Consider the following 27,928-nt stretch of genomic DNA (forward strand, 5'->3'; position numbering starts at 1 on the left):
CACCAACCCCTGTACTACGCGTAGGAGAGGCACGTAGCAGCTACGCGTAGCATGGCTACGAGCCGCGCTACGCCATCACAGGGAAAGATATAGGAATAAGTTGAATGTATGTAATTACATGAGCTTTATTTTTCAGTATTTAGTGCTTACTAGCTTTCGCCCGCGGTTTCACCCGCGTCCCGTCCCAGCAATTACTTTTTTAGTAGCTATTTTCTCAAAAATATGACTCTTCATTTTTTTGTGCAGAATACTTAAAAAACATCTACATTTATCTAGCTATCCAAAAAGGCACAAAATACACAAAAATCCGCAAAAACGACACTTTTAACTAATAATAAAAATTATAGACGACTTGTAAAGAAAAGATCTTGAAATTCGATTATCTTGAAACGGGTTAACTTTTGTCCAGTGTATGCCATGGTCAAATTTGTCCGTATTGACCTATACTATCACCTCCTGAAAGGATGCGGTCTACTTACCAGTAACCCTGTATATATCTTATCAAGCTTTCGTATGATATCCAGACTGACGACCAAATCAAAGCTGTCTTTATGTGTAGTCGAAATGGCAAAAGTTATTAATGTAAAATTTTTCCTCTCTATAATTTACTGTATAATTCCAATAAACTTAGGATTTTTAGACTAACGTTTTTTAGGAAACCTTAATGTCGTTAATCCAAAGGCAAATTAATATTATTATGCTAGAAGAATATAAATTCGACATTATGTTGACCGAAGCCAATTTAATAAGAAAAGTATACTATCCATTTGTTCCAAAAACTTACTGCAGATGCATAACATTAAAATCAGTTGTGTAGTTTTTGTCTGAAATAGCAACTATCGGACTTTTTTTTTTTTTTTTTTTTTTGGTATGGCATCTCGCAGTTCAGCCTAGGAGGCCGTGTACTGCTTAACCGGACTTTTCCCTGTGGATGCCTAGAATTTAAGGCCTCCAGCCAGGGGCGTAAAACAACTTATAAACTAAGCGACTGCGCTAAGGGTACCCCCTGTGGGGTCGGACCTCGGCTTAGGGCGTCGCTGGGGAGGCAGCAAAGGGACAGGCTGGATCATATGATCATTATTATTAAATGGGGAATTTAAAGCTACTGGCTCAGCTCGCGGGCTGGCTCGATGAGCAAGGGTCGGGAGGACAGAGAACGGGACGTCGCGGCGGACCTCGGCGGCGAGGTTTGTACGAACGCGGTTTGTGTTTGTGTAGGGTGCTAGTGAGTTTACTACTCTCTTGGAGGACAGTTATCTCATCGTCAGGTTCTAGAAGGGCATGCCTAGGGCGGCGAATCCTACTGATGCGGGAGGGAGTATAATTACTGGCTGACACGATAAGTGAGTTATCGTGTTTCTCAGCGCGTTCGAAGTACCGTATGGCGGCACGCTTCATATACTGGCGGATGGTAGGGATTTTTAAGTCGAGATGAAGAATCTCATTTCGAACATAATAGGGAGCTCCTGTGATTTTCCGTAAAGCACGGTTTTGAAGGGCCTGCATTCTGTGAAGGCGGCGATGGCTTGCCTGTGCGAACACAGGGCAAGCATACATCATGACGCAACTATCGGACTCAGTTACTTTTGTATTTATAACTAGCTTTTGCCCGCGGCTTCGCTCCCGTCAACTGACTTCTCTACTTTACCCTATTTTTTTTTCATAAGAACCTTCTCCTGACAATAACAAACACAACAAAAAAAGAATTAGCCAAATTGGTCCAGGCGTTGTTGAGTTATGCGCTTACCAACACATTTTGCGATTCATTTTTATATTATAGGTATTAGTAATGGTTGAGTAAAATTGCTACTAGAAAGTCCGTCTATGTATCAAATCCTTTTTAATAGTTATCTCAAAACCCTAGACTCCTAATTATCTCGGCATATGTTTTCTGGACCAGTTATTATTGCACATAGAGTTTCAAGGGACAGAAAACTATAGAAAATCTAGAACCTAAATATATGTTACTAAGTAACCAACAGGTTTGTTCTCTTTGTGTAGCTTTTAAGCAGTAGTCGATACACAGTGTAGGAGAGGAGAATGAAAACTCGTGAGCTGTGCAAGGTAATTTATCGACGATTTATTTAGGTACATAAAACACCGATGGAGACAACGTATCAGAGCGGTTGATTACGATCACTAGAGGCCGTGAGTAGTAGAGTGATGCGTGCCACTGCGCCACTACACGCGACTCGCACGCCACTCACACGCACAAATCAAACTAAATATAAATACAACAATTAACGTTTATTTTCAATCCATAGAACCATATATAAATTAACTTCAAACAAAATACTACTCGTACATGAAAAACAATATGGTTTTATGTTGTTGCAGACAATTCCAAAACAAACAAGTAGCCTCTCAGCGAGGGCGCGTACCATAACAAAATAAATAAATAATAAGAAGCACAGAGGCGCCGCGCGCTCGGCTGTCCTCACCATGCGTGTTCTTACATACGACTCCATCTTATCACGATACCTTAATATTATTACATTATTATATCCATGTTACAATTTCGGAGAAACAAGTATATTATGATGTATGTATAGGTACCATTTATACAGAATATTGCAAATTCAATGTATATTTTTTAACAAACAAGATGGAATATCAAATGCCGCGGGGCGCGGCCGTTAAATATTAAGTTTTATTACAATAACATCGCTTGATATGAAACAGTGCATTTCAAAGTTCAACCGTCACACCTATGTATAGAAACCCTCACATGTAAACTTTTATAGAAAAAACATTTTATTGTTCTCGCTTTGTATCCATAAAATACTTTCAAATGCAACAACTTCTTAGTCTTAGTTTATAAACATTAATTTTCTTTCAATTCAATAAACATTCAATTGACTTATTTATCAACGACAAAAACCTACAAAAATATATTATAACATTAGCACGAGTCAAATAGAGTGCGGGGGAAACGTCCAGGTGACGTGGTCAGTGCGTAAGTCGCGGCGGCGCGCGAGGCTCCCGCTCAAACAACCTGTCCGTGGGTTCTACCCAACCGATACATTAATGCGAGTCTCTTTACAACTAAAAAAAATATAAACTTTCAAAAACATTAACATCTACAGCCATAACAAAAATAGACTAATGACAACTACGCTACGGAAACTACATACTACTTAAACTATTCACTAAGTAAATTTGAAACGAAACTAGTGTTCGCTCACTACTGAATCGACAGAAGGTACTGAGGGGCACGAGGAGCGACCCCGTCCCCGGCAGGAGCTAATCTCATCGGGAGCAGTCCTACAAGCGAGCTAGAAGTGAGAGACCCGCGAGCGCGAGCGGCCCGCGCCCCGCCCGGCGCGGGCGCGGCGGGGCGCGGGGGGCGCGGGGCGCGGGCCCCGGACACGTCGCCAGGAGCGGCGCACCGCGGGTTGTACAACGTTTGGAGGTGAGGGACGGACAAGGTCAGAGTTTACAACAGCAATGTTTATAATACAGATTTCGAGTAGGTTCGAGTGCCCGGGGCCGGCTCGGGGCCCTATTAAAACTATCTATATACAGACGCAGCCACTACACTTGCGCATGCGTACGCGAGCCACTTGAGCAAACACGCGACCGCCGCCGTGGCCGGTATACATAAATATTCAACAACATTAACTTATTACAATAGTCCGCACTCGGTCGGACAGCGCCGCGGACGGGCCCGGCGCACGCTCGGGACGGCTCACAAATACCGTTCAAAAAATTACAATTTTTCATAAATTTGGTCCGTACGTCGTTGACTAACCCTGTTGAGTGTCGGACTGAATCCGAGTGAAGGAATTAGAGACGACGATAGATCAGAGCTCGAACGGAACTTTGGTTAAGATTCTCCTATTAAACTAAGTAGATAAACTTACGGTAACTGCAGTATCAATTAAACCTACTAGTCGAACAAGTTACAGAGTTGATCGACGAGATCATCGAATAGCTACACAATCGTTCTTAACGTGTTAACATGGACGACAGCTGATGGAGAGAGATGGTCGCGGCGATCCCGCAGCATTCGATGAGCTTACGACCAGAGCAGCCCACTGGGGAAATGAACGAGCAGCAGGTGGGGCGCGGGCGGCGCGGGGCGCGGGGCGCGGGGCTGCCCGACCGGCGGCGCCGGGAGCGCGTGCGCTGGCGAGCGCCCGCGACCTGCAACATCAACGTCCCAATTACTCAATGTGTTCACTCAACTCAGGTTCATTAGTCAAAGTCCAAATTAGTATTCTTCTTTAAATGAGTCTGACATCTTTGATGAGCTCGTTGGGTTTTTGAGATAACTAAGTATTGGATGCTTACGTGTCGTGTGGCGTGTTTGTGCTATGCGGGTGGTGGAGGAGGGGCGCGGGCCGCCTATACATCCGCGTACTTCGAGAGCTTCTCTCGCAGGATGTGATTTTCCTTCTTAAGTAGCTCCACCTCTTGCCTCAAGCCCATATTCTGAAAATATCGACATCATTATTACACTATAAGTAGGTATACAATAAGTAAGCCTGTTGAAAGTCTATCAATGTACAAAAATGTTAAATAGATAGATTTCCATCTTCATAGCAAATACCTCTTCGTACCGTAAACGATTAGGGGCATATTCTAACACGCTGGTCGCATTCATAGTAACGGTGCAATTCTCATTTATGATTGGATCCGATATTTTTGTATCGATGGTGTTTTCACTTCGGTACCTAATCGAAGTGTTGCATCAGTTTCGTTATATGTACAAGCAGGCACTGACCTCTTTCTCAAGATATCCTGCCCGCATCGCGATCTGGTTCTCCTTCATGCGGCGCGCGTCGCGGGATCGCTTCGCCGCCATGTTGTTCTTCCGCCGACGCGCCCAGTACTTGTCGTCTTTCAGGTCATCGGGCACGAACTGGCGACGACGGTGATATGAGGTTAGCACGCGCGCCCCACCCAACCCCCCCTTCACCCGGCTGTGAGGCTCGTCGCCGCGCGCACTGTCGCCCAGTGCGCCGCGCTCGCATGCGGCCCACGAGGCCTCGAGGGCGCACGAGCCACTACTACGAGCAATATGCCGTCCGTCAGGAATGTGGCCGCCGACCGGCCTTTCCCAGAACTTCGCATATTTACAAGTAGGAGCAGATGAAGGAGCAGTCCAAGTGAATCTTATTTACAGTTTGCATTGGACTCTTATTAATAGGAAGCTTAAGCTAGGGAAGTCAACTCAACAGTGTCACAGTGCGGAGGCAATTCGAATGTAACAATTAAACTTAATTTGCTGCTGCTGAAGTTTACTCTATGTGAACTGGTTTAGTTCATATTTTTAAGACTTATAAGTACCAAGAAATAGGTAGAGTTGACGATCCTGATAAGCTTTTGAGATGGGTACAAACATGGTGAAAATTGATTAACTTTATCGCGCTTTACAAGGGGTGACTGCATCATAAGTGCTGTTCCAATTCATGATAAACTTCGATACTGTATATACCCATCTATTATTTTCAATTCCACAAATTAGTAAGGAGCATAAAGTTAAATAAAGAAATAGAAGCATAAGATGCGCGGACGACGACGCCGCCGCGGTTAATAGTGACAGTGGAGGCGTTAGGAAGCATTGTGTTTGTGTGTGTGTGCTCGCAGTGCTCGCGCTAACTACTGTCCAGTAAGCGTGTGCGCTTGTGTGTGCATATGTGTGTATGTGTGTGTGTCTGTATTAGACAGAAACGTCTGTCTCCTTTTCATTAAGTTACAATGTGTTGGCCATGTCATTACAAGAAATTATACGATGTAATTCTATTCTCTTTCAAAACAGGCAGGAAAGAAGTGACATAATTATGTAGTTATTATGTTATTCGCGCAATTTTGTTCATTGTATTTTTATTTTATTAATATTTTGCTGTATTCGTACAAATGTGTGTCTATTGTCAACTAAGTAGATCATGTAAAAAAAACAATCGTAATAAGTGATAGTAAATGGGCGTCACTAATGAAGAAATTGGTTTGGTATCCCAAGTTAGTGTGTAACCCTGTTTATCAATTGTGACCTCCGAAGTATTAACGAAGCACCAGTGCATCAGTCCCAACACCACGTGCCGATGGCAAAGGCGTACAAAGTAACCACTGTGCAGGCAACCTATGTGCTATGTATGTGTGTGTGTGTGTCTGTGTGCGCCACACCCGCAGGCGGATCGCAGCATGCCGCTAGGAATGATCAGCGCACTAACATCATTTACCTGTTTCCGGGACTTCTTGATCATCGGCTGCGGCTTTAGCTCCTCATCGGAGAAAGCACGCGTCCGGGGATCGAAGTCACGTCCCGATGACGCCATCGAGAACGCTGGAATCATAAAAATCGCTATGAGTAACTCAGAAACATATCCAAGTCCAATTTTCGCGGTTTACATCGCTACGTCGATTTTCAATCTGCAATCAATTACCACTCGAATGCAAATGATTGCCTTTTGTTATTCGATCAACCAATTACGTCTATTCTTGCTGGATTTACGATGACATGGTTTTTTACTACTCTGTTGATAATCATCGTAGACAATATTAAACTCTGTAATATACTCCCGAGAACCGTTTTGATGAATACTTAGTTCTTTTGCCTGAGGAGATAACTCAAACTGTCGATACCAAATAACTAACCCGATTTAAATGAAACCCTGAAGCGGTCATAGACGTCTTTCTGGGTGCGTCTAGTCCTTTTTCAAGACAGAGATGTAAGCGAGAGATATATAAAATAAATTTGCTACGAATGAAAACTTGATGGATGTAATAAGATGAGTACGTACTAGAGTCGGCGGGTGAGAGCGGCGGGTTGATGGTGTCGGGGCTCATGCAGTCGGAGGGCGAGGGCGAGCGCTCGCGCTTTGTGACCGGCGCCTGCAGGCCCAGCGCGGGGCCGAACGCCGAGCCGCCCAGGTGCGCGCCGCCCAGGCCCTCGCCCGACATGCCATTCTCCGACAGGAACTCGTCTAGGTCCGCATACTGCAACAGAAGTTCGCGTCAGCTTCGCGCCCGGCGCACCGCGCGCACTGCGCACTGCGCACCGCTACGCACTCCACTCACATACAGGGAATACACAATTCGCGCTGAGCATATTCGCTAGGCTGGTCATCAATCAAATAAGTCATAATTTGCATATAAACTTAATATACGATATGATCAATCGAACGACACTGGGGTGGAAGCGTAGAAGTGAATGGACTGGGTGGAGCGGGCTGGACAGGGAGGGGCGGTAAGCTAGCGACTCTATTACCTAGTGCGGGCAGCACGCAGCGGCGGTTAGGAAGCCGGTGAGAGACGCACACGACACGCAACACGCAGTAGGTAATAAAGTAGCAGTACTGACTTCTTGTACCTTGAGATCGGGGTCATAGGGCAGCGTCTTGTCCCACAGCGTCGGGCCGAGGAAGGCAGCTTGCGCCTCCCACAGGTCACTGTCATCTTTCTTGTCTTCGAGCGGGTCCTTACTGTTCACCGACTTGCCTGCAACAATGAAGACAGGGCATCAGCCCGGTGACCGGCGCCCGCGGCCGCGTGTGCGGTGCCCGCACCGACCACCGCACACGGCCAGCTGGCGGGCCCGGGGCTAGCTGAGGCTACACTACAGAGCCAGTCGCACAGCTTCAACAGCTCGTCAACAATCGCATGGCATCAACATAGCATTTTGCATCTTATATCAGTATAATACAATTGCGAGGCCAGAATATAAAAATAGTGTGTAAGTCGCTGGCAGTCAATACAAACACTATACAAATAAGTATTATATTAGAGGGACACAACACAAAATGAACGTAAAGCACGGACGCTCGAAGGTGGCTGGTCGGAGTGACGAGCGCGTGTGAGTGTCGAGGAGTGAGGGGGTCCCGCCAGCCGGGCAAGCCTGACGGACGTTACCGAGAGCAGGAGTCATGACGAACGAACGCCTCTCCGATGTTGTAGTCAGGGACGAAATGATAGGCACGTTTGACTTTTATAGCTAGTGACATGCATATCTCGTAGGCCCATAGCATACGGTTCCCATAGCGACAAGACCCTCCAGCTTTAGTGTTTTTATTTTAAATGTTTGTATTATAATATGAAGCTAGTCAGTTTTAGTTACATTTATAGGAAGATACCATCTAAATACGTAAAGTTGTTGTTGCTATGGTACGTGGCATAAAGAAGCCTTTTCATTTGAAACTTGAAAATTAACGTTCCATGATGATTATTCATTATTTGGACTCTACTCTTATGTAGGTCATACCTATTTAGTTTTACTATCATCTAAATCGTAACTTAATAAAATAATCAGATAAAGATACAATTCCCTAAATAAGGCTGACGTCCGTTGCGGAAATACGTAGGTAACGTGATGTGAGCGGGAGTATGCCGGGGGTATATTTGTAGAAGCTGATCTGGCGGCGAAGGCCGGAGGGTGGTCACGTTGTTTTGCACGCGAGCGGCGGGGCGCGGGTCGCGGCTCGCGTGGGCGCGGGGTGCGCTCGTGCTCGGCCGCGTGACCAGCGCCGGCTGCCTACGCGGGCTCGCCACCAGCAGCGACAAGTCGCCGTCACGTCAACGTCACACATATTTATATCGACCGTACATTTTACAGTTACAGCCTTTTTTTATCGTCCCACTGCTGGGCACAGGCCTCCTCTCACACGGAGAAGGATTGAGCATTAATCACCACGCTTGCTCAATGCGGTTTAATGATTTCAGATTTATAGTCCAGGTTTTCTTAAGATGTTTTCCTTCACCTTTTTATCAGGCATTGGTGTCTAAGAAACACTTAAAAAGTACATATAAACTTTGTAAAGTTGCACTCATACATGAGAGGTTGATGCTTTATACCCTCTAGGCCACGACGATTTTTACAGTACTATAAGTTCTGGAGCTGTGGTGCAGCGGGTGCAGCGAGTCGTGACATTAGTGACACGTGTGTGAGCAGCAGATGTATGTGAGAGGCTGCGCGGCCTCTCAAGGCGATCCGGCGCATTAGCATACCGCGCGGCGGCAACTCCGCACGCCATCCATGCGACAACCGATACTACCGCTCAGATATCATCTAATCATATGATAATGTCTAACTATACAATCATTACTTCTAGAAATATATGTGTTAAGAAAACCTAAAATCGTCTTATACGTGTATGTTTAACGACTACCTATATCTTACTAAGGTGACTAACAGAAGACAGGAAATCAATTTCGTTTCTGTGGTTTTGGATAAATCGGAGACAGATATAAAAGGATAATAAAAATCGACTTCTAGGAAAACGAATATAATGTAATAAAATCAATATTTTTACCGCGAACGCCTTTTTGTAAATAATTTTATTTTCATCAGGCTGTATAATTAGCTAACGTAAAATCAAAACTAGTTTGTGTGGGTTTTAGAATTTCCTGGCCAAACATAATGCTTTAAATATTTCCGCAGCGAATTTTGAATCAATTTTGATCATCAAAAATGGTTATAGTTTGAGAAGATTCAAGAGGATTGAAAAATAAGAAAAAAGTCACAGTTTTGCAAGATATTTTCACGAACATCGAAAATACTTTATCCCTCTTTCTCGATTGAATAATCACAAATTTTCTTTCTTAGTTAATTTTTCGCATAAATAATGACTTATGGATGGCTTATGATGTCCCCAAAGACTACTAAATATAAATTACCACAATAAAATTAATAACATCTATTTGATTCTACAATTGTCACTTAAATCGAAACCATCGACGCAAACTAAACTCGCATACAACATACGACAGTCTGCCACCAAAACAATGGTGGTCGTGGGAATCGCACGCGCGGCTTGCTTCCTTCACAAAAAGAGGCTCAGGCGCATACAGGAAGCGGGAAGTAACCCAGTTGCGAGTTACGTGCGCGCGCGCCACGCTTTCCTCGCGCCGAGCACGCACCCCCCACCAGAAGTTCTTACACAACCACTTATGCACCTGACCGTTAAAGTTCGTTCTTTTTAACACAAGGCTTGTGTGGTATGAGATGATCTTGTGTAAGCTTAGATTAGGAATTGCTCATATTTTTTGTTTTTACATGTACATTCAGGGTGGGAAATTACATAGAAACAGTTTGGATTCTCAAGAAAATTATAGCAGCTCTTATATGATTGATTATTTCACCTCATTTTCCATTTATTACAGCTTGGTTAGGGGTTCTGACTCCTGTTACACGAAAACAAATGACATCCGAATGTAAATTTAACCCCCCTCTTGCGCTATCCACTACACTTTTTTTGCGCGAATCTTTTGATGATCTAATTAAGTGTTTAGACTTCTGCGATGCTTATTATTTCATCTAACGGTATGTTTTATATCATAGATAAATAACCCAATGCAACTGAAGAAGGAGAGGAGGCAGTGCACTCCTAGAGGTGATGCAATTTTACCCGAAGCTGATTAAAATTAGATTTTGTTAAAGTTTGAAGTTTAAAGCTTCTCGACTAAAACTGCAATACAATATTCCTCTATTTCCTATACTAAATAAGATAACCGAAGGACACAACATCTGAAGATGAAAATGTTCCTTCTGTAGTGGCGAAACACCGGCTGTTCAAACAAAGCAAAAGTTCCGAGAGGCGACGCGGTCGGCGCGCTCTTACTTTCAATGAGCCCAGAGAAAGTAACACCGAACTATTCCAGACAAAACAATACTGCCTCACAATTCAATAGTTTGTTACTTCATAAACATATTGGCCACGTTGTTAGTATAGCTACGTTTATCCAGGAAGCCAAGCTTAGACAAAACCTTATGCAGCCATATGTAGCCCAGGTTATATTATGTCTTCTTTACCCTTCTTGAGAATCAACAATTCTTATGTCAATAATAATTTAAAAGACATAGTCTCTTATAAACATTTACTATCACATTTAGATCAACTAAAAGCAACAAAGAAAAAGTTGAGGCGAAAAAGGTCAGGATTTGCAGAATTCGGCACGTCTAACCTATCAGAGAAAGTGTCCGAACCGGCCAGTTTAGCGCTGCGCCCGCGCGGTGACGCCTGCACTCTCACTTTCTTCCGATACGGTCGGTAGAAAGTGACGTGCCTCCAAATTACCTACTCTCCATGCTAATACAACATGCCTTTTATCCGCATTATTATGAGACAGATTTATTACACGAATCTTCTACTTTTGTCTAGGAAAATATTTCGATGTGAGTGTCAAAAAAAGCCTTCTAACCGTTGGTACAAAGTAACCTCTCATGTGCGGAGGCAAGAAGTGGTGCTAACCAGGATGTATGTCGCGTGTGACGTCACGCGGCAGCGTCGACAGTGCGTCGCGATCGGAATGCTGCGCCGGCACCGGTGGAAAGCTGCTGTTGCGTAACAAGCTCATTTCCTACTCGGAAAATAGGTGAGGAGTGCCGTGAGCAGCGAGCACGGCTGCTCGCGGGGCGGGGGCAGCTGCCCCGGCGGGGTTGAGGGGGGGGGGGGGGGGGCGGGGTGCCGTCAAGCGGGAAGTGGCTGCTGTTCTTGCGCAACGGAGAAAGCCAACGTTTTCCGGCGACGCGCGATCATTTTCGTAAACGTGTGAATTGAGCGAAAGTGAATGAGAAAGTTGTAATTTCAAAATTCAAAATGACGCGCTTTCCGCTCGCTTAATGATACACTGCCATTGTTGAATCATTCTTATAATGCTTCTTAGCAATTATTACGACTGCGGTTCACAATACTTTTAATTATTCGATAGACGTACTATTAACCTAATTCATCGTTTGCAGTAGTTGCGAATCCATCACATCAAGTAATCTACAGGTACTCTTAAGATAAGTATAAGTGTAACGAACCTGTCCTGCATTTGATTACAAAACAGAAAAGGCATTAGTGACCTGAAGTCTAAATGCATATTTCCATAACTTTTACGAGGCGCACGAGTGATGATAAAACAACACAACGAACGTGCAACCAAATAAACAGCTACGGAAGATAGGTACCTAGGATTCTGTAACATTTGCAATAAGTAACGAAGTGATCGCAAGTTGAGAGACAAACAAGTGAGAATCAATGATTGTCAGCAACGTTTAATCATCATCTTAAGTTAAAGGAGTACCAAATCTTTCGTGTAGTTGAAAGCTGTCAATTTTCAAGGGAAAATAGCATTTTTGTACTGACTGACAGGACTATCAACTGCACCAATAAACGGTCAGATCATAACCTCTTATATATTCGTAGTCGGTTATGACGCAAAACTTCAGAAAGTCACGAAGACAAGAACATATCTGAAATAAGGTCAAAAGTTTTCATTTGTGCATCAGAAATTCGTTAAATGGCATTAATACGTAAGTTTTCATTCATATAATAAATCTTATACTACTCGCGCCGTTGACCGTCCTTGGCCAGATATCAGTCAGTTGTACGCGCAAAATACTTATCTATTCAAGTACGTATAGTTTTTTACTTTGTTTCAATAATATTTCCTAGTCTGTGCATTAAGAGATATGTCTTGCTAATGATAAGGGCGGCCAATACCAAAATTTTTCGTTTTTGTCTATTTGCTAGCTATCACGTCATCTCATGGCATGATTTGAAGAGTAAAAAAATAGGATTATTACTTTATTTACAGATTACAATGGACATACATTCATATAGTTTTAAATAACAAAAAATATATAACTATTACAGAGCAGTAAATAAAAATTTGATTGTGGGCTCTTTTTCTCCCGCGTGGTTGAAAAATCTAGTGTCAAGTGTAGTCTAGAGACCCAAAACTGGCCGTAACAAAGTTGGGATGTCATGAAATGCCACTATTTCATGACTTCATCAAGCATTTCTGGAACCGCACAAATCTACCGACATAGCGACGATATTTATTTCATCAGAAGGAAAAATGGTCATGCAATACTCTCTCCCACATCATGTAAACACCATCAGCATAGAAAGTGATCAAATCGGTCAGCAACAAAACGACAAAGGGAGGCGATCGATCAATGGAACGTGTCGAGGCGCACGCGCACGTGTGTGTGCGCCGACGGAAAAGTAAAAGTCGGAAGGTGTCGGGCGAGTGTAAGCGCGGGGGGCGGGGCGGGGCGCGGGAGGAGGCCGATGCGGAAACACTCCGGAAGATTACTTTTACTCTCGGCGTGGAGCCTGCGCGGGCACCGGCGTGCGGGGCGAGGGGGGAGGAGAGGAGGGGGGGGGCTGCTCCGACGACACACTCGCATCTACGTTATGCAACAGGTGAACGATTAGCAACTTATATGCACATGAGTTGGCGTGCCTTCAGTTATTATTAAAATGATAACAAGTTTGCAGCCACAATAGTCGTAAGTCGTACAATTATCGTGTCACGTACAACGTAATAAACATCCAGTTGGCCTATTCTAACGCACTCAAACAAGGTGTATTATTTACTACCATGATTATATCAGTAATGGTACGACTTATTATAATGCGTTATTAGTGGACAATTTGCAATACATAGTTCCCTATATCTCTATTACATTTGTGAACGTTTCAGTAGCGTAACATGTACGGTACCGACTTCCATGATTTTCAATAATTTTCTGTCAAAATCGAATATAAATAAACTAAATTATGATGTGGTATTGAGTCCACCCGGATATTTAGCCGGAGCAGTAAAAACCGTCTCTGACCCTCCAGTGCAATTACTTAGTCACTCGTTACATTTCAGCATTTTCCGTCAAATTAAAGGAAGCCACCATAACATAAATAAAATATAAATAGACACCAAGTTTTCCGTAATTCAAGAATAGGAAATTGTTTTCTAATAAAAACAGAAATCTCCCAACGAGACCGCTTGTAGAAAAACATTGTTAAGTTTAAAAGTAAAAGTGGTCGGTGCCCACGCGCACGCGGAAGAGAGCACGTGCTGGGCGTCAGCGGGGAGCGAGAGGGGTCGCGGAGAGGCAGGGCGCGGGGCAAGGAGAAAGTCGTGAAAAGGTCGCCACTTTTTCCCAAATATTCGGAGTGAAAGTGTGCGCGGACACGCTCGAATTGATCAAAAAAGATACGAGGAGCGATGACGCGCTCGTTTCGCGGGCCCCTCTCTCCCCTCGTGACCCCCGCAGACTCCTGGCCTTCACTGAGCTGCCAGAGCCTGGTGATCAAGATCTGGTACAGATCGTAAGCGCTGGGTGGGCAAGGCCGTTGATGTTCTGCCACAATAACGTCAAGCCTGAGTGTTCGTGCCTCATGATGAAACTTCACCACCCGACTACTATAATAGGTTCTTTATGTATCTTTTTCATAAGTGTAAATCTGTACAGAATATACCTAATTTCACGTGATACCCAGAAATTGAAATATAAAAGCTTTTGGTATTTAACTCCGAGTAATAAATGCATTCATCTTGGGTGAGGCTCTTTTTTAATCCAGAATCTTGAGTCTTTGAACTCTTATCTAGAAAGATCCTCAAGTTCCAACTTCTAGGTTTTCTCAACAAGAAATGAGAAATTCATTCCGAATGTCGGAGTTTCAACAAGGCATATCCAGAGCAGTACGTTTCTCAGGACTTGGTGTCAAGTTAAAATTTCTATAAATAAGTTAAGTGGTTCAAGTTAAAAACATCGCGTTACAACAACTAGCAAACCCAGTTAACTGCGAATTGTCCTGCCTCATTCTATATAGAGTTTGGGACGAATCCGAAAAATCTTTATTTATATAATTCGGGTCTGTGGTCTTAAGTTATAAATGAGCAAGACTGCAAGTCAAAAGGCTTACTTTGAACGTTTGGGCCCGATCCCCACTGAAAGCGATGCGTATTTACTTTAGTCTTGTTTAATTTATTCTCTTTGATGCAAGTTAATATTTATCTAAGTAAATGTAAGTTTATATAATTCAAAGGATATGTTTCAGTTGAAACACTAAATCCCGCTGACCCAGAAACAAGCAACATGCGATTCTGCAAATACCATAAACCGGAAAATACCGGAAATTATAAATTAGGAAGAATTATATAAAATAACTTATCTTCCTTCAAAGCTAGGTTCTTGCAACCTATTACATATTCCGAAGAAGTTAAACAAAGTTTTAAGTGAAAATATTGGTTTCTCTCGTACCTAGAGGTCTTTCTTTCTTTAAAAAAAGTTCTTAAATAAAATGCTGTGTAAATGTCCTACTAGTATTAAGAATAACCACTTCGGTATAATGTCGTACCGATGCGATGCTCTTCTGTTTGTTGGTCTTCGGGGCGACGATCAATGACGTCACTATGGATATAGATCTATCTATCTGAGAACTGTTGCGCTGTATTCAATATCCTTGGCTTTGAGAGCAGTTTGTGCAGTGATCTCTATGTAGTACCTGATCTTTGACAAATAAGCTGTATCTTCAAAGCACCTTCTATGACTGTCAATGCATCTGTACAAGACAGTTCTGAGAGAGAGAGCAATTCTAATTTCATCCAAAGAAACAATTAAATTCAAATAAAAACCGAACTAGTTAATTGAAGGAAAGCGTCGAGATGTTTTCAAACAAATGTCAGCATTAAAAACAAACCACCATCGTTAAGTGTTTGCCGCTATTTTCGTACATGAAACTCTGTGGCTGGAATGTTCAGTAAAAATTGGAATGCTTGGAAAACTGTTATTTGGTTGTATGAAGTACACTAGAGTTGCAAGAGGTTTTCTGTTTGAGACCTGATTAATGATTAAGTGATTGAAAGCTATTGACTGATGGAGACATGTGACTGGCCGAAATCCTAAAAATTATAAATGGGAAACTAACTTGTATCTATCTGTATATCTGGCGATTTGATATCTGAGAAAAGACATAAATTACTATTTATCCGGGAGCGATTAGTCCTCTGTGGAGATCTAAGGGGGAGACCTATGTTCAGCAGTGGGCGTCCTATGGCTGAGATGATGATGATGATGATAAGTCCTTGGGATGCACGTGGAACAGCTACAATGACATTGGAATCAAGTACAGCGTGCTTTAACAATGTCAGAATAGTCATAAAGTTTAGTTAATTAAGGGACGTTTAGTTGTTTGCTAGAAAACTCATGTAAAGGCGTCGCTTGTAACTGGTACTCGCAAACTCGCAAGTCAAAACTTTTAACTGGCAGCTGCTCATATCAAGATGTAATATTTTCTTATTTGACTGTACGAGTCTGTATTCACGTAAAGTTGCAGTCACTTGGTGCAATTCACAACTATTCTACTCGTAGTTTGAAATTCTTGCATGTCTTGCGAGAATTTCTAAGTGGACAATTGTAAGGGAACTGTTGTCTTTTGAATATGTTGTCAGCCGATTTTTATGGAGTAATGCACGTAGTAAGATGGTGTTTGAGAAAGTTCATTTTGATTTATGAGAAACGATTCGAACAAAGACTTGGCATTTACGATAGACGGTTTTTAGAGTCCAGGTAACCAGTAATAGTTTTTTGAGATGAGTTGTTACGAGATTATGCATAGTAGATGCCTTTGTATACGCATCTTGCAACTGGTAAAAATCCACCGCCATTATGAAAAATAATTAACTAGTGGGTGGTTTTCCTGCTCGGCACCTTACAACACAGAAAAAAGCTGACATGCACTTCCGTAATTTCGGATGAGCTAAACCAATGGATACCTTCAACATATTTAGGGTTTCTATTTTATTTTAGTTAGATAATATTGTAATATCATTAGCAGGAGGATTCCGGTCAGCGCGCGTGGGCCACGCGGTGCTAAGGCTTCCTGCCTTCCGAACTAATCGGGTTTAAGGTCGAAGTGCCTTCCGCCGCGAACTGCTAGACGTTTGGCTTCGATATCGGAATCTAGCGACGCGGACTGCGTACTAGCGTCCGCGATACAAACATTGAGTGGCGTCCCGCTCTCGGAATGCGATACAACTACACGTGCCTAATGCGATAACAGACAGCAGACACAAGTCGTGACACGTGCGCCAGGCGCTTCCTGGACCACTGGGTCTCCACACTTGCGGGACACAGACATTGCCAAAATTCTTACAAAATATATTTAAGAAATTAGGATGACGCATGTCGAGACCTTGATGGTATGATCATCCCGAGTTATCGCGTTATCGGCAGACGGTGACCCGCGAGCAACAAAACAAAAGCTACGCGTGTCAACCAGCGGAGACGAGGAGCTGTACCAGGGACCTGGCAGCGGGTGAAAGGTCCCGTTGCCGAAACAAACAACTCTCGATCGACCGAAAAGTTCGGTTGATATCGACGCTCGCGCACTTTCTCTTTTTTCACGGCTCTCTCACGTCGGGCGCCGGGGCAGCATCAATCACGAATCTGAGCGGGTGTATGTTGAGGCAGAGAAAGTGCGCGCGCGCTTCCTGGTGGTCAGGTATCGGCGCTACGGGTTTTCACTGACCGTTGACGAAGACGTGTTGTCTCCAGATGTGGTACTGGTTCCAGCGGTCGTCGTCCTGAGCGTGGCCGTGCTGCAGCTGAGGCAGTGAGGGTAGCGGCGGCGGCGGCGCGGGTGGCAGCAGCTGGGGCGGAGGCGCGGGCGGGCCCAGCGGCTGTATGGGTTGGTGCTGGTACTCCATGGGGTCGAGTCGAGGCGTTCGGGGACGCGCTCGCTCAGTGATCACTCATCGCGGCGGGCGCGGAAGACGCGACGTGCGTGCGCGGCGGCGTGCGGCGCGCGACTGCCGAGCGGGCGCGCCGCACGCCGGCCGCCCCGCCGCCGCCCCCCGCCGCGCGCCCTACCGCGCGCCCCCACCCCACGCCGCCACTACTTCCGAGCACGCAATACACAGTTTTTAATTGCGGTGACATAATAGCCGCGATGCGCGATCACTCTCGCCGCCGATAGCTGCTGACTGCTGGCGCGAGCGCGGCGCATGTCGTGTGTACATAAGAGTGCACGTGTCGCACGCCGCATGTAAACAAAGCCGACAACTGGGTTATACGAGCACGTTGTGTTGCTAACATTATCACGTAACCGTTTTAAAAGTTTCATTCATAAGCAATATAGAATTACTACTCGCATATTGTTATCGGTGAAAAAGCTTTAAGTTTTCCCAGAGCAAATCTTTCAGTAAAGTTCCATGACTAATTAATCAAATCCCCGATATACCTGTATGATCACATCATTATTTACTATCTGATGAAAGGCACTGCATTCTTTCCTATTATGATAGCATTTAAGTTGATGCATACAGAAAACACAGAAAGTTCTTAAAGCATTTTCAATGTATCAACTGACCCAAAGTTGAGAATGTGATGCGCAACATAGACACAAGTTATCATATCTTACACATAGATATTAGCCCTAACATGCTATCACCCTATATGCACATGCACATTGATTAACCAAAGACAACAGGAGCACCTCATATAAACAGACAATAATATAGCCAGAAATACAACCCTCTTTCACATTGGATAAACAGAAGCGCGCGTTGAAGTCTTTTGAACGGCACAAATATCGCCCGGCAATTCCCGGGGATGAATGCAATATAGTCATTCATTCCATGAATCCTTGATTATTGACGTACCTTTGTTTGTGAAATGCCATGTCAAAGGACTGTGGATATTTTAATCTAGATCAAATTCTGCCATAGCCATAGGCCATTTTCCGACTATATTGGGGTGTTTTACATGGAGCAATTTGAACTAGCCAACCCCATTTACCTGATAAGTCAACTATTACTTTTACCTATCTAGTATGTAAAATCAGGACCTATTGAATCGATGTTGATTGAGCTATAACGGATCGCTAGATATTCATTCATGAATGGTACATATAAGACACAGCAAAAACAAAATATAAGACGTAGCGAAGTGTGGGTGATTTTCGAAAATTGCAGATTTTTCCTGAACTACTTGTATAATATCAAATCTGAGACCACAGCGGGTTGGTACGCGGGTCGCGAGAGGGGAGGGGCGTTGCGCGTGCGCCGATAGCAATACAATGGTGTTTACTCGCGGCCACCAGCTGGCGTTGACTCACTTCTAACACTTTTTCAGGAATTTCACAACAAATCAACTGAGCAAGATTGTTTACAATAACTTTACTTGATGTGATCGCTTTTTGACTACTTTAACTAGGCAAGACGAAGGTCCTTAATTAGTTGGACCGCTTTGTGTGTCTTTCTAACACAGTCTTAACAGATGAACTGATATCAATGCTGATTTTTCAGGTGAAAGCTGGTGTACCAGCGGTGTTTATTTGACATATTTTCAACAAAAAGGTGGCGTATTCTTAGTAGTTATAAAGATGTCCTTAGACAGTGTTTTTGTGCCTATCTTACTAAACATAGATAGGATTAAAGCAGCTATCACAAGACCGTCATAATTCCTTTATCAGACAAGATACTGTATCATCACTATGACTCATTAAACTATCTATATTAATTGAAATTAAGGCTTTAAAATGAACACATACATAACTTATATTGGTGGTTGCTGACAATTTTTTTTTTTGGAAATCATCATATTACTCCCGCTGTGGGTTAGCAGCGCTAGGGAGTGTCAGACTTTTACTGACTAAAGCCCATCATGTTCCTTCGTAGGCCTTTTATGCACCATGGCCGCGATAACTTTTACGAACAATCCCGCGGCCCGTGGTTGCTGACCTGGAATCGAACCCATCCATGTTACTTGAGAGGCTAGTGTTTTAACCACTGAGTAACGAAGACTTAAAGTTAGCTAAGATTTCGATAAAACTCATGTACAATTACGAATCCATACCGACAATGGTACACTCGGTACTCTTGGTACGCCATGGTACATACGTTTCAATTGTGTTGGGCGTTATTTTTTTTTTGTTTTTTTTTGGCCCGCTGAGTGTTTCTCTTACGGAGGCACTTAAGATTTTGTAGGTGAATGTAACAATAGTAACTTGTATAGAATACGTTTCTACCAATTTTTCGACGTACTTAGTAACAAAACGATCAGTTACCAGTGAATTAAACGAGGCGTTCGGGTTTCTTAAGACATCTGTCAATGATTTTTGATTTAACAAAAATGGGCGGATTCCAAAAAAGGCATATATTTTGGCGCTCTACTTTCTTAGGAGATTTCTGTTATTTCAATCTCCGCTCGTCATTTTATGCTCAATAGTTTGAACGTTCAAATCTCAGAAACTACTGGGACGATTTGAAGAATTCCTTCAATACTACCTCTATATGTACTGTCATATTTATCCAGATGCGCAGAGTAGTTCCCACGATCATAGATTAACGTTGTAAACGGTTACCTTTTCAGTTGGGCAGCAATTTGCCACAAGCCCAGAGTAGAGAAAGTATGAACAGTGAACACACTATGATTATAAACGCGAAAGTTTTTTTTTGATGCATGGATAAAAGTTGGCGCCTCTCATGCAAATACTACTGAATGGATTGGTTTGAAACTATAATAATATAGCTTATGTATCATACAAAGATATAGGCTACTTTTTAGAGAAAATTCAGACACTAGGGCTTGCTATATAGGTGATTACATCTGCAGTTCACTTCATAAGAAGAAGATTTCGGTATCACAACTAATTTCCTCGGAATGCTGGCAAAACCGCGGGCTACACTTAGTTCAACATAGTTTCTTAGTGTTGCTGAAAGGGCGACGCCTACACGAGCTCTTCAGATCTCCACGGCGCATGCGCGGATCTAATACAAACATTAAGACGATCATGTTTATCAATCAAACCTACACTTCTAGGAATTTCTTTCTAAGTTACATTTTCAATAGAAATATCTGCGCGTGACGTCACAATGGACCGCGGAAATTAAACACAACACCTGATAAAACTATATTCGACCTATAACTAGTACAATGGTACAATTTGTGTGCTTAGATTGGTGTACCAGTACCTGTGTAATCAAAAAAATACTAATATTATTAATAAGTAAGTATTTGTCCGTCTTTCAAGCCTAAACTAATAAATTCATTTTAATCTATATTTATAAAAATGAAACCCGATTTCCGTTGTCACGACATAACATGAAAACGGCTTGACCGATTTGGCTGAAAATTAGAGGGGAGGTAACTTAGACCCGGGAGAAGGTTTTAGGATAGTTTTTGTCACCATCCGGCAACGGGACGCGGGTAAAACCGCGGGCGAAAGCTAGTATATAGATAGTTAAGACATTCTAGAATATAAGGAAGGATTAAAATGTTCATATATGTTTATCTGAGTAATCCCCGCAGCCCCGCAGCCGAGGGAACTGCTTCCTACACGTCCTTTCCCAGAATCCTAGACAGTAATTTATTTTAATTGAAATGCAGAAATACGAATTTTAATCCCACCGTAAAGAACGTTTTGTAAAAGATTATCCCACCCAAAACAAAAATGTGAAAGACTGCCAAGTTCGATAATATGGGAATGCTTCGCCTATAAAAGAAGTGAGATCTGAATAAGTACCAAGTTCCTTACACGTACCTCAGTTAAAAATAGTTACTTTTTAATGATGTTACTTGGAAAGTTTTCATACACCTTGTTATAAACCTACTAAACGCAATGAATCAAGTATTTAATTTTCTATTAAAACTTGCCAAGTAACATCATTAAAAAGTAACTATTTTTAACTGAGGTACGTGTAAGGAACTTGGTACTTATTCAGATCTCACTTCTTTTATAGGCGAAGCATTCCCATATTATCGAACTTGGCAGTCTTTCACATTTTTGTTTTGGGTGGGATTTCATTTATTTTTGTAAGGTTGTTTATTTTATTTTTTTCTTATGATGAAGTTAGTTAAAGGAATGTCTCATTTATACTATCTTTTAGATTTTTTAATATGCACTATGTTTCTTACAAAGAAATGAACTAGATAAACTAAATGGACTAGATTTACCAACTGACTGACATGACATGTTATCATATATTATGTTCGCGGATCAAAGTTACACATTCGTTATTTTCGAAAGTGATTCACACTTGGCCGTTTTCAGATTTTTATTTTACTTTTAACTACACTATTTTACTTCTAACTAAACTAAATACAAACCATTCGAAGATATATTATATAAATATAGATAAATTTAGTTCGTTTTAGTTCCTTAGGGGTATAAATTTACACCGGGTATAAAACACCTTCATTATTTTGAAACCGACTCACACTTGGCCATTTTCAGATTTTTCCCTTTACCTTGACATAAAGACCTACCTCCATGCCAAATTTCAAGTCAATACGACCATTGGAAGTGGTCTAGGTTTTTGATGAGTGAGTCAGTGAATCAGTCAGTCAGTGAGTGTATAGTAAAAATAGCGATTTTCTGACGTCAATATCTCAAGACCTACAATAGGTATATTAATGAAATTTTGTATTTTAGATAAGTGAGGGGGTCTCAATAGATACTAGAAATTTGATATGCGTAAATAAAATAGATTTTGAGTTACAGGGGGGTCGAATTTGGCCCGAAATGGTTCGTGTAATATAACCCACGGCCGGTGCGTCGCTTTTTTTGCTCGAACTTGGCGGACACGCTGCCGTGTGTCTAGATTTTATTTTAATGCCCAAAATACATTAAAATATCTGGGTTCGTAAATTATTTTACAGAAATACATAGATATACCAAATTGCTATATACATAAGTATATGTAAGTTTAATTACTGGTCAGTTTAATTTGAAACGTTGACGTACTTGTACCTAGTTTCTCATTACTAAATTAATTATATGTCAGAATATAGTACAGCACAGTTCTCTGTAACTACTGATTAATGCTGATGATGATATTAATGATACAGAGCTACATAACAATAGAACATTCGAATTGGTAACTCCGCCTTTTTGGAAGTCGGTTGAAAATAAAAATTGTGTCTAACGAAAAATTATATAAGTGTGTAAACTAGTCCGCGTATATCGGAATCGTTGGAATATGAGCACAACCATACATCTCCATACTGAGAGCCACAACAAGCTATCGGCCGACTAAAAGTTTGCTATCTGCAAAGGCGAACATATATAAAGAATCTTTTTTATTCACTATGGTATAAAAATAAATCATTAGAAAGGTTAACATGCGGGAAAGTTTTAGGTGCCACAGAAAAAGAAGGTGGGCGAAAGATAAAATGCTACAAGGTAGATTTTTCGGAATGGAAATTAAATAATCCCATTTTGTAAAAGGGTGTAGGGGTGTGTTGGACTGTGAGTAAAACCTGAAAAGACAACATTACGGGCAAGTGAACCTACAGATTGTGTTTAAATGATTGCAAAGGTTGTATGTGTTAAAATAAATGAAAAGGCTGTTTGTGGTAAAACAAACGAAACGGCTCTTTATGTTAAAACAAATGAAAAGACAAAAAGGCAGTTTATGTAAAAGCCTTTGCAGATTATTGGATTTTTCGAGCGGAAAAATCAAGCTGCCTGCTCATATGGACGGTGTCGAAAAAGTAAACAGTTGACAAAGGCCAGTACAAATATGACATCAAAAACCACACGACACCGGAATCACACTTGGAAAAACGTAGCTTTAAATTCGCCAATGAGAAAAGGTTGTAATATGTACATTGTACAGTAGGGAACAAAAAAAAAGTCGTAGTGGCCTAGTGGGTAGAGAACCAACTTCTTGAGTATTAGAATGTGGGTACGATTCCAGGCCAGGCAAGTACCAATGCAACTTTTCTAAGTTTGTATGTACTTCTAAGTATATCTTGGACTGTGTTTCGGGTGACATGTTAAACTGTAGGTCCCGGCTGTCAGTGAACATCTTTGGCAGTCGTTACGGGTAGTCAGAAGCCAGGAAGTCTGACAACCAGTCTTACCAAGGGGTATCGGGTTGCCCTGGTAAGTGGGTTGAGGAGATCAGATGGGGCAGTCGCTCTTTGTTTAACATTGGTACTCAGCTGCATCCAGTTAGACTGGAAGCCGACCCCAACATAGTTGGGAAAAGGCTCGGAGGATGAAGATGATGATGATTCACATACAGTTGGGAATATTAGGAAGTGTCGGAACAAAAGTCTAGTGTACGCGCTAATGTTTGCGTGTGTGAGTGTTCGCGATAACCCGAGGCTATCGACGAGAGCGCACTTGAACTCGCATTGTTTATAACTGCTTAATTCCTGCCACAACTACTTTTTATTTTAGTTCTTTTGAGGCTAATTAGTGAGATAGGTATTTGTTTTTGATTGGGCGTGTAATGTACTTGTATGTAGCTCTGGTGTCGAAGCTAGCTAGGTTATTGATGTTTTAAAAACTTTTGGTATAGCATTACTTTTTCTTTAATTACAAACATCATGCAAAGTCGGCGTTTAGAAAACTTGTAATGAATGATGAGTGTATGTTTTTCCTTCTTTGTTATTTTGCCATTTAACACGAAGAAAAGGTGAAGTGTGAATGGTAGCTGAAAGCTGAAAGAGTTCTTACAACCTCTTTTCATTAAATTATTAATTGTATTTATATGCAACGTTAATAGGTGCAATATTATTGAAATGAATTCTCTTATCAGACTATTATATTAGATAACTGTGCTCTATAGTTTTAGAAATAAGTACTCGATCTTACTTCACTTCAGGTAATAACGAATACTACAAATACACAAGCTTAACTGTAGCAATCTTTTGAAAATTGTAACTTGATTTAAAATTACATCTGGGTAGAGAAAGAGCCGCTACGTGTTAGAATAATATCTGCTTCGTTATTCAATTTGAATGAACGCGTTTAAGAAACTGAAACCTCATAAAATCACTGCAAGTAATAGACAGGAGGGCAATGTGCGAATATATTGTTACAATGGTAGTTGAGCGAAGAGAGGTGTGACTGCCAAAACTTAGCAGCGGCTCAACCGACAGGTTTCACTTTCATGGGAGAGAGCGGGACGAGCGCGGCGGGAAGGGGGGGGGGGGGAGAGGCAGCCGCTCGCCCGCGCAAGCCTCATACCACAAAAAATAAGCAACTTTTCCTTTCTCAAAAACACGACCACTTTCACCTTTGCCGAAACTTGCGCAAAAATACCGCAACACTGAATGCGCATAATATCATCGATGCATGATGTTTAGATCGCTACGAATACCCCTCCAACCTTAGGCCCTACACCTACTCACAGGTACCTATATTACAGTTGTAAGTGCTGTGCCATATCAAATTAAGTACCCAATTAACTTTCCATATGTTCGATTACATTGTTATCGTTCGCTTTCTGGGCGGTTTGTAACGATTTCAATGGCAATCGTAACTATAAATATGCTTATCATGGTAGCATTGAGCGGTACCAACAACAAGTGCTTAGTACTCCGGTATTTACTTCCGAATATCGCAGCTGAACTTTCTAAATGGTCGATAGTGAGTGCGCCAAAAATATGTTCATTCAGAGTCAGAGTTATAAAGAGTTTAGTGTGAGATAGTTTAAGGAGGTATTTAGCAAAGCGATGAAGCGCCTACATGTTCATAAGTTCTAAGACAATAGGGGCCAAGGAGAGCAGGGACAATGGGCGGTGCAATGCGTGCGACGGGACTGCAATGTCAGGGTTGTCAGCTGGCGGGCGCTTATCGCGTTGTTATCGTGCCATTGTGCGCGCACAATAACATGCTTGTTTACACTGGCTGCACCTGGCGACGCCGTCACCAACCTACCCTGGCACACCGTCTTTCAAGGACTGCAGAGAAAAGTCAACAAAACTCTTTAGCTAAAGGAACTCGGAACGAATTTCCGACTTTCGCCTAATCGCATCTCAGCGTGTATTTTAGACGAAATTACAGAATTTTGAAAGCGCGCTCGCGCGACCTTGGCGGTGTCTTTGTAAACACCAGATGTGTCCAATTTGAGCGCTTTCTCCGCTCTCGTCCGCGCGGTCCACTTCGTTTTGCCATACCATTCGATCAAGTAGATAGCCTAATTTCACGTAACTTGATCACTTCGCAAAGGTTGAAGGATTCATCAAAATTTTGTCCGAGTTGCTACAACAACAAATTAGTTTCTAAACAATATTATATGAACAATGGAACACCTGTTCGAAACATTTTGAATGGCAAGTTCAAGAAGTATTTCAAGTTCAAATGAACGTGACACGCTCGATACAAGAACACTAGAACTTCCTGTACGCATGTACATAATTGTTTCAAAATGAAAAATAAGATGTTTTCTCTTAAAGATGATATACATATTTTGCCGTACACTTATGCTTGATACTTTCTTTTTAAACAAAGCTCAATCTACAGTATCTACCCAATAACTTAGAAAATGAATTGAATTAATAATTAATTATAATAGCAATAAACCAAACAATGCAATTCTACAGAATAAATTATTCGATTCTACAGGACGTAGTTACGAGAAAACCTCTACACAATATTTTTCATTTCTTATTCAGATTACCTCAATTCTTAGTAACGTCAGTGGTAATTAATTATTTATAAATATATTTTCTAAGGCGAGAAAGATATAAAAGGCTCATCACATTCCATCGGAAAAGTGAAACTTGCCGTGATATGATAGAGTGGTATCGCTCCGGGCTAGTTCCGTCGAGCGATAAATATTTCCTACAATAATGGACTGAGGAGGCCTCTTGCTTGTTCCAACTGTGTTTGGTAGTGGCTGACTGTAGTGGTTCATGCAAACTATATTTTATATCATAAAGAAGATACTGCATGAAATTGTAAAAGTAGGTTTTCCCCAAAAGAGATAATAACAGTTTTCCGGATACAGGAAAAGCTGGACTGTAAATTGAGTTTTACAAGATTTCAGATGATTAAACTAAAAAAAAATAATGACATTTATCGGCATTACTTTTCTATTGTCCCATTATAGAACAATTGGGTAAATAACTAGGTCACAAACCAAATAATTTATCATAGTAATTTGGTAAAGCATCTTCTTCAAATAAAGTCAGTTTCATTTTTCATTTTAGTGGAAAAATGATTTTTTTCTTACTGATCTTACTGAAAAATCTGTGACTTTATAATTTGCACTTTCATACATATTGCTATACATGTATAAAGTAACCATTTGTGATAGTGCAGATAGAATTAAATGTAACTGGCTGTAAACTACCGCATTGTTAAAAGGCTTTTGAGACACAAAGGCTATATGGGGGTATTGTAAACCACTGTAATTTGTAACTGTTGCTGGAGGCTTGTTGTTGTTTTCAGTAGCTACAGATTTTCTCACGATAATTTCTCATTCTCTTCGTGCTTACAAAGGTTTAAAAATTCATTTTCAGTAAGTGCAACTAAATATTCTACAAATGCATTGTAACAGTTTTAAAGTTTGATAATTAAAACTAGCCGTACGTGGTTATAACACGATGTCATAATTGCGTGACGATACGATGACAAAGTGAGCTGAATTATAGCTACATTCATTACCGGAGCAAATTAACAATTTATGTTCCACCGATTATACAGTTTCAGTCCTTCAAGAAAAACCCTATTTTTGCTGAGTGCTGCGAAACTTTGTGTAAATGGAAAAATCTTCTACAGGAAAAGATACTTCTCTAGCGATCTATGAAGTAATATCGTGGAAATAAAAATTAATGTATGACTAGCGACCTCTGGCGGGCAGGCTGTGGAATTACTTAGTGAGGCGCGCAAGTGGGCGTGCGCAGTGCGACGTGCGACTGCGCGTCGTCGCCGCGCGGCGCTCACTGCGCGCACAGCCGCGGTACCTAGCAGGAAGCACAAGATGCAACCTTACGAAGTGTAAGTGCCTAAATGTAATAACGCTAAAGTAATATCACGCTCGAGGAGCCGCCGGCCAGCACATGACGCGTCACGTGCGGACCGCGCACGCACACAACCACACCTCCATATGAACATCGCGTGCTTGTATCTATGTGCGTCTATTAATCGTCACACCGACCGCGGCTTTTCTTAATGCACTGTTCATTTGTCTAGATGTAAACAATAATCATTTACGTTTCTTATTACGTTCATTTTGTGTTTTTGGTTACATACATTAATTAATTACTTAAATACGTTATTTTGTGCAATCTAGCTTAATATCAGAATATTATTAAATTGTCACCTGGTTTCAGTACAGGACGCCGACCAGCGTTCTGGCCTACAACAAAATACCATGGTATGAGTAAACATGAATAAAGGTTATGATTCAGAAGAAGAGAAAGAAGACATCCTATTTCACTGTTTTGTGGAACTCGATCTGTAAAGTCTTA

General features: G+C 41.7%; 1 protein-coding gene across 13 annotated transcripts in view; it reads right to left on the minus strand.

Moving 5' to 3' along the window:
* Positions 1–2,056: 2,056 nt before the first annotated feature.
* Positions 2,057–27,928, minus strand: part of LOC124644788 (hepatic leukemia factor) — a 118,370-nt gene continuing 92,498 nt past the window's right edge. For 3 of the 13 annotated variants that reach the window (XM_047184333.1, XM_047184342.1, XM_047184332.1), the window contains 7 exons: positions 27,781–27,816; positions 7,307–7,443; positions 6,747–6,942; positions 6,177–6,289; positions 4,727–4,864; positions 4,294–4,434; positions 2,057–4,146 (listed from right to left, as the gene is read on the minus strand). In XM_047184333.1, coding sequence (XP_047040289.1) covers positions 4,348–4,434; positions 4,727–4,864; positions 6,177–6,289; positions 6,747–6,942; positions 7,307–7,443; positions 27,781–27,816 — 707 coding nt within the window. In that variant the 3' untranslated portion in view covers positions 2,057–4,146; positions 4,294–4,347. Of the gene's footprint in view, positions 4,147–4,293; positions 4,435–4,726; positions 4,865–6,176; positions 6,290–6,746; positions 6,943–7,306; positions 7,444–17,246; positions 17,520–27,780; positions 27,817–27,928 lie in introns of those variants that run through there. The other 10 variants (XM_047184340.1, XM_047184343.1, XM_047184339.1 and 7 more) reach the window with 7 other exon arrangements.

The sequence above is a fragment of the Helicoverpa zea genome, chromosome 31 (assembly GCF_022581195.2).
Source record: "Helicoverpa zea isolate HzStark_Cry1AcR chromosome 31, ilHelZeax1.1, whole genome shotgun sequence".
NCBI lineage: Eukaryota > Metazoa > Arthropoda > Insecta > Lepidoptera > Noctuidae > Helicoverpa > Helicoverpa zea.